This window comes from Pyrgilauda ruficollis, unplaced genomic scaffold (assembly GCF_017590135.1).
Source record: "Pyrgilauda ruficollis isolate IOZ18807 unplaced genomic scaffold, ASM1759013v1 scaffold22, whole genome shotgun sequence".
NCBI classification, from domain to species: domain Eukaryota; kingdom Metazoa; phylum Chordata; class Aves; order Passeriformes; family Passeridae; genus Pyrgilauda; species Pyrgilauda ruficollis.
In genome coordinates this window covers 4,589,048-4,602,230 of record NW_024521428.1, presented here as the reverse complement: position 1 = coordinate 4,602,230, position 13,183 = coordinate 4,589,048, and the positions used below count along the sequence as shown (strand labels likewise).

At 40.8% G+C, this 13,183-nt stretch overlaps 2 protein-coding genes across 2 annotated transcripts; one reads left to right on the top strand and one right to left on the bottom strand.

The window, feature by feature from the left end:
- Window positions 1-3,246, bottom strand: LOC121354168 (cytochrome c oxidase assembly factor 5). The gene is made up of 3 exons (XM_041468587.1): window positions 2,874-3,246; window positions 2,384-2,467; window positions 1-296 (listed from the first exon to the last, which is right to left on the bottom strand). Exons 1-3 carry the CDS (start codon window positions 2,973-2,975, stop codon window positions 255-257), a joined length of 228 nt encoding a protein of 75 aa, XP_041324521.1. The 5' UTR covers window positions 2,976-3,246; the 3' UTR covers window positions 1-254.
- Window positions 3,041-13,175, top strand: UNC50 (unc-50 inner nuclear membrane RNA binding protein). The gene is made up of 6 exons (XM_041468586.1): window positions 3,041-3,204; window positions 3,923-4,206; window positions 5,519-5,639; window positions 7,476-7,615; window positions 7,692-7,793; window positions 8,322-13,175. Exons 1-6 carry the CDS (start codon window positions 3,041-3,043, stop codon window positions 8,456-8,458), a joined length of 948 nt encoding a protein of 315 aa, XP_041324520.1. The 3' UTR covers window positions 8,459-13,175.
- The last annotated feature ends 8 nt before the right edge of the window (window positions 13,176-13,183 follow it).

The following is a 13,183-nucleotide window of genomic DNA, read 5'->3' as shown; positions in this document are numbered from 1 at the left end:
TGGATTTCACATTTTTATTGCAAGTACATGACAGGTACCCATTTTGGCCAGAACTTGCAGCTTTATGCTTGCCTTCTTTCTAACATTTAAATACACATCCAGGTCAATCTGTTGGAATACTCAGGAGTAGATACCTTCCATGAAAACACTGCATGAAAGGATGCAGCAGGTACCATCTTCTTATTTTAGTCTCTGTTTTGTGTAGAGTGCTGATGAGCCCCAAATTTCCATGGCAAGATCTCTTGACGAGGACTTCAGTATCCCTTCCTTCCTCTGAATCTTGCCCTGGTATCCAACTGAAAATTGAAGACAATACATTAAGAGCACGTATTTTCCCAAAGAGATATGATAGAGTGTTTGTGCTACCTTGGCACTTTGTAACATCAGAACCAAGGCCAGAATAAAGCAGAACAAAACTAGTTATGTAGCCAACAAGTCACAGGGGATTCCGATGAAAGAGGCGTTATATGATCTTAAACCTCACACAAAACTAAAATTATGTGGTAAGTATCCTATGCATTCTGAAATGAACAACATAAATGATAAAACAGCATAGTAGGATGGCAAGGAACCCATGAAAAACAAGGTAGAGTAAATCCACTTAGATCAGTTTTGCAAATGTAATAGATAAAGTGAAGGAGTAAAATTCAGATCTGGCTGAAGTAGGAGTCACTACAAATGTCTGTGAGGAGAGGGACAAGTTAAATAACACACAGTTTCTGGAAAAAATAGAAATAAACCAGTAAAAACAGAAACAATATTCATCTTGTAAAATCTGCAAGTTTATTCTTGGCAATTACAGCAAAAGCATTGAATGAAAGGCTAAAGAAGATGGCAAAGCTAAAATAAAAGCCACAGTGCAGTACTTACAGAAGCTAAACTGCAAGTTCTTTCCAAAAGCAGCAGAAAAACATACTTTTATCTTGGGAGAATTCTGCTGAACTTAGATAGCCAGTCCTGAAGATGGCAGTGACAGATTGCAACTCAGCCATATTCTGATATTAGACTCAGGAGGTTTCTGTTACCACCATTAACTAACAGTCTTCCAGAATTCAGGACTGCAGCAAAATTTGTAAAGAGCTAGACTCATGATGAGACAGCTTGTCCAGTAATCAAGCAGCTTTCACTTTAAACCTTGGCCCTACTTCAACACCTAAAGTGTACTAAAGTGACTCCTCTGATAAGACTTTCTGTTTCCTTGAAAAGAAAACAGCATCAAGACAAAACCCCTGATGATTTTTTGCTTACTGCAAATTATGTCTGTATTTAGTGTCTAGCTTGGTTTTGGACAGTCTTTAAGTTCCCCTTTTATAACAAATAACAAGTGTGACTGATTTGATTATTGAAATCTAAAGAATTAACAGGACAAGAAAAACTTCACCCATCAGCCTTAAAATTTGGGAGAGTTAAATAAAATCATTTAAGAGCCAGGCCTCTTCTGCATAACTGGAGGTATTTAGCTAGAAACTTAAGTTTCATCAGGCTCCCTTAACAATCCACAGACAGAAACACACAGACACATCACCTGGAGACACATATGTTACTACTGCAGTCTCGAACTTCCAATATGCAACATCTTCCCATAGACAGAAATAATAATTTGTCCCTTTATGGATTAATACAGTTCATATAAAAGAGGTACAAAAAGCTGCTACAACAAATACAAAATGGAAGAAAAATTTAAAGTACCATTTCAGCTGTACACTCGTCATCAGATAATAATAAAAATGAGCCTTGCACTTCTCATGTTTGGAAAGTTTTAATATCATCTTTACCACATCTTAAATGTGTTTTAAATGTTATGGAAACACAAGCAAAAAAAATTGTGGACAAATATGAAAAACTTTTAACTAATTACATTTTTTAAAATGATTTGTCATTTCCATACTGGATAGTTCATTATATTAAAAAACAAACTTACTTATCATGAATTCCAGTACTCCAAGAAAACTAATGACTCAACATGAATTCAATATCCTGCTTTAGCAGTGAGTTTTACTTCACTTCATTTAAATGTTCTCTATATAGATGTTTTTCAAAGATCTTACAGGCAAAAGACAGCTTGCTTTACCTTACAATTACCTGATCTACTAATACTTTTTAACCCAAAACTTTACTAAAAACAATAGTGAAAATACCTACATCACTATATGTGACATTCTAAGCCTAACCCAATTTAAACATGTTTTTCCAATTTTTCCAATTCTCCAGCTTCTTCTTCATGAGAATTGAATACAACATCCACAGTTTAATCAGGATTCAAAGGCAAGTACTGTTCTGCTGAATGACATCCACCTTACCGAAACAATGTATTTGTTTTAAAGAGAGGGGGGAAAAGGACAGGAAACATCCAGGCCAGTAGCAGAAGACACACCACACTTACCATTGATCTTTTGCATGCAAAGAATGTCACTTGCAAACTCCTACAGTGTCCTTCCCTCAAGCATTGTTTAGGGCTTTTGTTTTCCTAGCAGATGAAAAAAGAAAGATTAAAAACTTGATTTCTACACCTCATCAAAGAGACATCAAAACACCTGACAGAACCATAGAACAGAATCACCGCACATTCTGAGTTGGAAAGCACCCACAAGGATTATCCAGTTCAACTCTTAAGAGAAGGCCAATGCAGGGATCGGACCCACGACCCACGTTATTAGCACCACGCTCCGGCCAACTGAGTAATTTGGGTTGGAAGGGCCCTTTGAGGATGATTTACTTTCAACTTCAGAGAAGTTCACTGGGGATTTCGCTTCGGTACGGTGACGTGCGCTCTCCTCTGAAGCTGTAATTCCCTAAACTGCTGCGAACAAGAGGTAAGAAGCCCTAAAAGGGCGACCTGCGGGCCTCTGGCCCGGAAGAGCAGCGGCGCTCACCTGCAGGACGCAGGGGCTCTCCAGCAGGCACTGCCGCAGATCCTCCCTCACGCCGCTGCAGGCGCGCCCGTCCTCCTCCTTATCCTCGTAGTACTTGGGCATGGTGGCGAGCCCGGCGCTACGCTGCGCTGCCGCCCGCCCCGCGGCCACCGCCGACCGCCACCGCCATGCCGGGCGCCGCGGCCGCTTCCGGCGGGAGCAGGAAGGGACGGGGCGGCTCCGGGAAGGATCCCGAGCGCCTGCGCCACGAACGGTGCCGGAAGGCTGCGGGAGGCGGCCGTGGTGGCGGTGCCGGGCGGGGCGGGGGTCGCGCCGCGGGCCGGGGCAGCAGGTGAGACCCTCGGCGCGGGGCGGGGCTCGGCTCGGGGAGAGCGGCGCTGCCCGGCCCGGAGCTGAACGCGGGCCCCGCTGAGGGGGGGGCGGGTGTTCGTCAGCAGTGGCGGCCGGGCCGCTCCTAAGTCGTGGGATCGTACACTGTTAAGGGCTGGAAGAGACCGTAAGGATCATATGGTTCCAACCCCCCCGCCGTAGGCAGAGATGCCTCCCACTAGATCAGGTTGTTCTAAGCGCCATCCAACCTGGCCTTGAACACTGCCAGGGCTGGGGCGTGCACAGCCTCCCTGGGCAGCCTGTGCCAGTGCCTCATCCCCTCCACAGTAAAGAATTTCTTCCTTGTATCTAACCTGGATTTCCCGTTTCAGTTTGTGCCCGTTACTCCTTGTCCTATCACTGCAGTTCCTGATGAAGTGTCCCAGCTTCCCTCTTTTCCTCCTTCAGATATTGGGAGGTGCTAGGAGGTCTCCACACAGCCTTCTCTTCTTGCGGCTGAACTGCCCCAACTTTCTCGGCCTGTCTTCATAAGGGAGGCTCTCCAGCCCTCTTACCAACTCCATGGCTTCCTCTGGATTTGCTCCAACCAATGTCATTGTTCATGCTTGTGCCCATTTTAGTCACTTCAGCATTGCAGCTGTGGTCTGCATCACGTTATTTTATTTATACTCCGTATTTGTGTGCAAAATCAAGCGCATCTTTTGAAATTCTTTCTTTAGCAAGATGCTGCCAACCACGCTGGTTAATTCTGGGAGCCAGGGCAATGGTGTGCTGAGCCGCAGAGATGCTGCGAGGCACACGGCTGGAGCAAAACGCTACAAGTACCTCCGGAGGCTCTTCCACTTCCGACAGATGGACTTCGAGTTTGCGCTTTGGCAGATGCTTTACCTCTTCACTTCACCACAGAGGGTTTACAGGAACTTTCACTACAGAAAACAGACAAAGGACCAATGGGCAAGAGATGATCCTGCTTTCCTAGTGCTACTCAGTATCTGGCTCTGCGGTGAGTGCGGGAGAACAGACAGCATAAGGAAGAGGGAGGGAAAGTTTAGGGATGAACGTTTATTTTCCTTCAGATAAGACACACACACACAAAAGGACCAATCTGTATGGATGGTCTTTTAATCAAAGTAGAACAGAAGAAAAAGGCCTAGCCATTTTGAAGTTAAGGTGAGAAGTAGAAATCAGAGTAGGCTTGAGTAGCACGCTGTACTCTTGAATTGAACTCTCCATTGCAACACATTTTCTGTTGCATTTTGAGCTGCATACACTGTCTGTAACTTTGCAGACAATAAGAAAACCCTATGCCACATGGGAGTGTTTTTGTTTAAAAATACTGAATATTTGGTTTACTTGAATATTATGAATAAAACATTGTTTTTACCATAAAGTGTAGGAATGTGCCCCCTAATGACAGAGTGGCAAAACTAACCTTTGTCCCCCAAAAAAGGAAAGAAGCCCAGAAGTTTCTCTCAACGATTAGGTGAAAAGCCACCTCATAGGACCTCAGGGACTTCACCAAACACTAGAGAACATCTAATTGGATAGAAGCCAAAAAGTCCTGCCTGAACCATCAGATAGAAAAGAACAGAACAAAAGAGAAATGAGGCTTTTGAGAAGTGTTTTTACCAGGACCAGACCTCTGCACCTGGCTCCAGTTTTTCTGTTTGTTATTTTGCCTTTTATTAAACCATTTTTGTTTCTAACACCGCAGCAGAAGCCATCCTGCTTATTTTATGTCCGCAAAGCAATAGCTGAGCTATCCTTGGGTGTATTAAATTTCTTTCGAGGGCTTATAAGAACTGGCCCGAGAAAAACAATTTAATAATAAAGACCCTTGTGAGATTCTGTATATTGCAGAATTAAGCTGTAACAAAGTGGCTAATATAAATGACTGAACTGCAAATTCAGTATTGTCTCAGTTGCCTTCTATTAAATAGTGTATAGTGTTCATAATAGAAAAACTCTTTAATGAGATAGAATTACACATGTTGTTTGGGTTAACAAGGAGCTTTTAGAAAACAAAGAATGTTCTATTGTAGCATTGTCTGATTTTTTTTAAAAATAGTTTGGAATGGAGCATTACAATTAGAACCAAGTACAGATGAGTGTTCATATTATGAATAAATTGCATTATATCTAGTTTTTGGTGGAAAAAACCCCCTGAGCTGTTGGACTGAAAATCTTGGGGGGAAAATAAAAAGGAAAAAAATAAAAGGAGGTTTCTTAATAGAATATTTAAAAAAACCCCATCAGTTTAAGATCTCATGCTTTCGTTTCCACAGCTGACTTTAATGATCTTTCTCTGCTTTCAGTGTCTACTGTAGGATTTGGATTTGTGTTGGACATGGGTTTTTTTGAAACAATAAAACTGCTACTTTGGGTTGTATTCATAGACTGCGTAGGCGTGGGGCTCCTGATTGCAACTCTGATGTGGTAAGTAGTGATTTCTGAAGCCAAGTTCAGTATTGCTGTTCAGACACAGAGAGTCCTATGCTGTTTGTAAGACACTTGGTTCTTTGTTTGGGGTAAACTTACACTCAAGTATTGACTATAGGTTTTATGCTGTTGTAATTGTTTCAAAATGATACCTTAAAAAAGAATACATATCTTTCTTTACTATTTCCTGCAAGGTTAAATGGTCAGAAGGTCTGTATTATGATGAACATTCCAGTTTTTTTTCTTTCTTCTTGAGCTGGTTAATATTCAGCAGTAATGCCAAATAAAAATAGAAAAAGGTGATTAAAAAAAGGAAAAGCTGTTCAATCAAAATAATGAATGAAGAAGTCAAGTAGGTTAAGCCTGAGGATGAATCTCTAAGCAGGACCATATACACTTGGCCCATGCTTCTTGCTGAAGCTTTCTGCTAGTGTCACTACAGTCCCATCTGTTCTGTCTTGTGCTTGGCACCTTTTTGCTTTGTTGGTAGGCACTGCCAGTTTTATCCTCTCCTGTCCAGAGAGCTGCAGGAGCAGATCATTTTACAATCCAGGCCTCATCAGCACCATAGATGTGTCCTCCAGCAGTGAGGGAAACATGAAATGACAGGAAGCCACTGTTTCTGTGCTGCAGCAAGGGGAGGGCATCAAAGAAAGAATTTTTATTTTACAAGGAACTTAAGAAAGCAAGGGCATTTAAGAATTCTTAGGGATGGAGATAGCATCTTAAAGTGATGATGATTAGAAAAGGGACAGTGGCCTCAGGAACTCCTGCTTGTAATTGCAAAATTGAGAATGAGGCACGTAAAAGAAACATAGTTGATAGACGAAAGGTCCACCTGACCTATGCTCCTGTCTGGAACAGCAACTCATAAATTGCTTGGGAAAGAGCTTATAGTGATGCTCCCTATCCCCATTATCCAGCAGTTTGTGCTTCAGGATGCAGTCTCCTAAGCCAGGAAGACTTCAGCACCTGCTGGTTTTGCTCTGTATTTTAGTCACTTCCTGCAGGCCTCAATACCAGTCACCTGGCTCGAGTTTGGTTCAAGTCCCTTCTTCCAGTGCAAGCTCACCTTTTTTCGCAGAAGCTTCCCCCATTCCTAATCAGTCTAAACTCCTTCTTGCCTCGCCTCTCCTTACCTTGCACCCAGGCTCTGCCTCTTTGCACCCCCACCCTTGGCACAAAGAGTAGGTCAGAGGAAGCTTCCATGAAAAATCTGGTCTCTTATTTCTGAGCATGTATTGACTTCTTGTTCCTCCTCTATATGGGATAAATATTTTGATGTCAGCAGAACTTAAGCTGAAGGAAAGAGCCTTGAGGCTCATTCAGTAGCCTGTAATACCAGGCAGTGCACATTGCAACTGCACATCTTTTCAGTAATAACAGGCACATGTTATGAGCACTCTCCTGCCTCCTGTCCTTGCAGTGCATCAGTTCTGTAGAGATCAAATAAACCATCTCTGTGTGAGGTGTGCTGATCCTGTAAGAGCACTTCACTGAAGACATCTCCTGTGCTACAGAGAGAAGTGGCAGCTTCTGTAGCTTGCCACAAATTGTAGCACTGATCTCTTCTTTATAAAGGGGTTTTGTTTCTGTATTACCTGCAGGGTATTTCAGCTGCCTGTAGCATGCAAGGGATGTGATGAGAGTTTTAACAAAATCGTTTTAACAATAGTCTGGTCTGCATGATTATTGCACGTTTTTATTCCCAGATAGCAGAAACTTTGTGGTGGAGAGTTGGGATCACACATGACTTACTACATCAAACCTATGTTTTGTCAGTCAGCTTTATAGATTCATATTAACAACAGTCTCAAATATCTTTTCATATAGGTTCATTTCAAATAAGTACTTAGTGAAGCAGCAGAACAGAGATTATGATGTGGAGTGGGGATATGCCTTTGATGTACATCTGAATGCTTTCTACCCTCTTCTAGTCATCCTGCATTTTATCCAGCTGTTCTTCATCAACTGTAAGTAGAATACTTGGAGCTCTCTGCTTCAAAATGGTGCACTGTCAAAACAGCTGAGAGCAGTTACCTCTTGCAGATGTCATCATATCTGATTCTGTCATTGGGTATTTTGTTGGGAATACGTTATGGCTGATTGCAATCGGCTATTACATCTACGTGACATTCCTAGGATACAGTGGTGAGTAACATCAACTTCTTTTCTATTTGTTTGACTAAAAAGAAGAACGTGTTTTCAGGCTATTAATTTGATCTTAGCATATTATTTGTAAAGCAGAGGCTTAGCTGCATTTTGAAGTAACTCTTTCTTTGTGGTAAATGAAGTATGATAGAAATGTAGCAATCCATGTTTTCAGCTGGAGGGACATCTTAACCAAAGAATTTATATTATCCACCTCACCAAATTCCCTTCTTGTATTAGTTCTGTAGCACTGTAACTTAGTTTTCTTGTTCCTCTGTAAATCCACTTGAAGATGTTTGCAGTAGATAAAAATTCTGTAATGAGTTTTAGACGACAGTTTTAGGTAAAACAGTTCCCCAAGGCATTTTGAGATAACTGTAGGGCTAGTAGGGCAGAGATGTCTGAGGAGGAGAGCAGAGCAGAGCAGAACTATTTTTTATTGCTGCCTTGCCCCAAGGCAACTTTACGTGAAGGATCTTTTTTAAAGAGCACTACTTTATATTTGCTTCAATATTGCTTCTGTTTCAGCATTGCCCTTTTTGAAGAACACAGCTATTCTTTTGTATCCATTTGCACTTCTCATCATGCTCTATTTGATCTCATTAGCATGTGGATGGAACTTCACCAAGATGCTTTGTTCCTTTTATAAATACAGAGTGAAATAAAACTTCATTTATCTAATGAAGGATAGGACTTCATGTATCTAATGTTTATTTTGTTTCTACTTTAGCCATTTTGACAGTAAAGAAAAAATTAGCAACATTTTGTAAATGGTTGTAAATTTCTCTTTATTGTAGATAATTGTGTAAAAAAGTTTGAAGTGTCCTTTTTTTATTAAAATATTTACAACAGTAAACATGTTAGCAATTTTTTTCAAATACTTTCGCAGTACATTCCTAAAAACAAGTTACTTGGACATTTCTGTAGCTTAAATTTAACTGCAACAAGTCTATGTAGCATAACTCTTACTGCAGATACTATGCACATACCGGCATAAGCTCTACATTATGAGGGGTTTAAGTGACACCAAAAAGCAGTTTTATTGAAGACTAATATTGGAATACCTTGCCTTGGGACTGTGTGAAAGTACAGATCAATAGTGTTGCGATGGTAAAGCAACAGCTGTCTCTAGATACACATCTGTCCTCTCCTTGCATGAGAGATTGTAAGAACAGATTTACTTCAGTGACGACTTCAAATATACATGGACAACTCTGGCACACAGAAGAAACAGTGATGAAAGGCACAATTAACATGACCCATATCAGGTTTCCAAAGATAGCAGCAAGTTTTAAACCCAATCTCTAGCAGTCCAGTGGGTATTACTACATCCACCATTCTGAGTGGCAGGTCAATCAATGAACATGGAACGAAAGTACAAGGTGGTTTGGCTACAGGGGTGGGCTCATGGCAATGCCTGCAGCTGTGAAGTCCACAAGGCAGAAGTAGAAACTGACCATCACAAACAATACCTTATGGAAAGTGAAGATGACAGCTTTCCAATGCAGTTTTCAGCATGAAACATGAGCACTGGGATTCAGGTTCCAAAACAACACAAGAGTAAACTGGTTACAGTAAGACAATTTCAATACTAGAATTTGATCTCTAAGGAAAAACTATAATTTATCTTAAAATACCAAATATGCTGGCAGTGCATCTTACAGTACTGTGTGTTTCAGCCACTGTTAAGGCTTGAAGAGATTCATGTTTCCCTCTCAGCAGATGCTGAGCAATGTTCTCCTTTAAGCAAGGAAAGAGTGAACCGCTGATCCATGGAAGGGGAAGGTTTCCAGTCAGGATCTGCTCCCTTCCTGGCTAACAGCACAAGCTCCTGTCCTGCAGGCAGCTGCAGCCTAACTGTACACATTTTCCCTAACAGGAATCCTAGCATCACTGATCATCCACTTCAGTTCAACAGTAAAAATACTTCATACTTAGTGCCCTGTGGTGTGATGCCTTTGAAGGACTCAGGGCCTGTGTACCTTCCCTTTAGAGATATCAACATTTTTCCCCTTGAAACAAGGCTACATCATTCTCAAAATTAAGCTACTTCAACTTCCAGCAGTTCACTGTTTACAGCAGAATTTAGCAAAACCCTTTAGAGACCACTAAGGTCAGAAAGGTGACACTCAAGGACTAATTCACCAGGTCTCCATGGGCTGTGTGTTGTACATCAGCAATAAATACTAGCCGAAAACACCAGTTGTTTAATAGCTTTTCAGCCTTATGCTGGTGATTGTAAAGATGATTTAAAAACACAAGGACTTTTCCCCCCCCTCTTTCTAGCTAGAGTTACTTGGTCTAGCTTTTTCAGAATACTCCTTCCTAGTAAGAACAAACGTAGAACCTTGGGTTCATATAGTTTAGGGGAGCAAGGCTTGAGAGGATTTCATTTTTCTTTTCCTCTATGAAGCTAAAATAATACTTTCCATGTTGAAGGTGAACTGTAAACTACTATGATACTTCATCTGGAGCAAGTACTTCCAACAAAATACAGCGATTACTGAAATGATAATATATCTGGGGGAAAAAATAAAAGGAAACTGGTACACAGTTTCCAAATTTTTCCAAAGACTAATCACACTTCAGCTCATTCAAGGAACTGTGTTTCACACAGGCAAAGTATAAATTGCTTTGCTCTAAACTGACTCAAGGTATTTAAAAACTGCTTCAAAACAGCTAGACAAGCAGTGATACGACAGAAGACTCCAGTCTTTTCTTGGTCCATGAATCACATCTATCTGAATTTTTCTAAGCCATCTTTAAGTACAAAAAAAATATATATCCATAGGAATTTTTTCCATCAATGAAAACACACGGTTGAGATGCCTGCAAAAGCTCAAAGTCTTATACAGTGCTTTAGAAACACTCTAATTATCACATCCTGTTCACATTATTTACAAAGTGTTCAGTAGGATGACCCACTGAATGAGCAAAGCAAGATTATACTGGCAGTCTTGTGTTTTCTTGGTCCCGAGCAATCCTGATCAGCTCAAAAAAAGCAAATGTTCACATCAGCCAGTCTGTCTGGCATCCAGTATAAGAAGTTCATTTGCCCAGGTAATGAAGATTTCTGGCTATGCCTTTGGTTTCACAGTTTACTTTTCTGAAACTTTAACAGCATCAGAAGGAGCTAACAGGAGTATAGGACAGTGCAGGTTTTTTTCAAACACTTTCCATTATTGGATAACTCTTAAGATTCAGCGGCCTTAAAGGGGATTTTTAAGGTGACAACAAAAGTAACTTGAAATTGAATGCATGTAGGGAAAACTCCCTCCCAAACAGGTCATAGGTTTAAGATGCTGTTTAAGATTTCTTATGGTAATATTGTCCCTTACAATGGAGATGTGCAGGAGACACTGGCTCACTGGTGCAGATCCACTCACAAACAGTACCCAAGCTAAAGGTTGATGAGCCAAACAGCCCAGGAGTTCTTACTTCACCATACTACCAGGAAGGAGTCTTGCACCACTTTAACCTGATTTGGAATTTAAGGGTACAAAGCCAAATATAGCTGTCTGCAGAAATAATCTACCTGATTACACCAGCTCTGAATTTACCTGTATCTATGAAATATCATTTGTATTCATTGACACATTTATCTAGAGAGCCTGTAAGCTCAGGAACATTGAAAGTATTGAAGCAGCCCAGAGTATTTTCAACTCCTGCTACTACAATGTAATAAAAATGCATCAATCTTTAGAAAACAACCCACTTTTTACCACAAACTAGTTTAATTTGTTGTCTTGGATAAATTTCTTCTCAACATTTTTGAAAACTAAATATACTACTAACCAGTCTTGCAATCAATGTGGTACGGGTTCTGTGTATTTAAATATATTAGCAGTGATTCATCTTAACCACTGTGAAATATCAGGAACAGTGATGCTTTTAGAATAAGCACACAGGTTTCTTACATAAATAGTACCAGTAAACTTCCAGACTCACGGAGAAATGGAAAAGGTCACTGTCAGCAAAACTAATTATATTAAGAAACTGCAATATCGAATGTATTTCTGCAGTCTGGATTGTAATAAATAACCCTAGTTTAAATAACTTGCATCATTCATTCACAGACACAGCTGAGAAGAAAACCTAAATATTTTCTCAGACCTTTGCTAGCTGATGTGCGATTAAAAAAAAGCCATTTCATGTTGGTAATTTGATGGCAGGGCATTGTACAGGAAACAAACGGGGCTGTAGCACCACAATAGGCTAGAGTCACACAGGATTCAGAGCCTAGTCACCCACATTCCCAAATCCAAGAATAAACTCCATTTATGTGACCAGTGCTTACCTTATGCCCACAGCATCTATGGGCAACACAAGCTTTCCAAGTAACATTTTATTTACACCAGCTGATGCAATCAGGAAAAGTAAACAAGGTCTGCTTGGTATCTAATTTTTTTTGAACTTACACCAGCCAGTCTAAACAGAAGGTCTTGTTCTGCATACAAATCTTGTCTTCCCTCTGTCCCCAGACAACATAGCTAAACCAAAATGAGAACATGTAGAAGTAGTTAAGTTCTTCAACTTGAATATTGCTGAATTGTCAAAGCTATGGCACAGTTCTCCAACAAGGCAGAAGAGAAGACAGGTTGACACTATAATCCAGTGGTGCTTGCAGTGCTAGCGAGGCAGCTTTAGGCTCCTGCTCCTTACAAGCCTATCATGAAAGGGAGCCCAAATCTATCAGCTGAACTTTAATAGGGAAGTACAAATTCAAGACCCCTGCTCTAGATCAGGGAACCTGCAACAGGTTTTGTGCATCTGTGCCCTGATCACAAAGACAATAAAGGTCTTTTGCAGCTTAAGTGATTCTATGATTCTGTGTTGGGGGTAGCAGAGTGTGGTTTTTTCCACAGGGAAAGCTGGCCAGCTTTTGAGATGTCAGTTCCAGGAGGCTGGTTCACAGCACAACTGACAATACCCAAGCCAGGGTGGATGCCTCCCTCCAATGTCAATCAGGCACTTCATTCCTAATAAAAGGGAGGAATTCCTGCCTCTCTTTTTCCTAGCCATTTCTGACTAACTGAAGTCTTCTCATGCCTGAGTCCTTACACGTAAGCACCTAAGCTGAAGGACTCTTAAGAAAAGCAGCAGCATTAGAACTGCAACAGTTCCACTCTGATTATAATCCAGACCACGTTCTGTTCCTGACCGAATTTCTGATTCATTTAAGATCACTGTTGTTTCCCTTGAAACAAAAAGGCAGGCTACTAACTTGAGGCCAAATTCAGTTCCCACTATAGTTAGTGCAAGTTACCATACTGATCCATAAAGGAGTCAAACTAAGACCTTACTCTTAAACAAAGGAAGAAAATAAACTGTAACTACTCACTAATGTATCCAAAATAAATGCTGCCATAACAGAACTTTTTAAAAGGAGA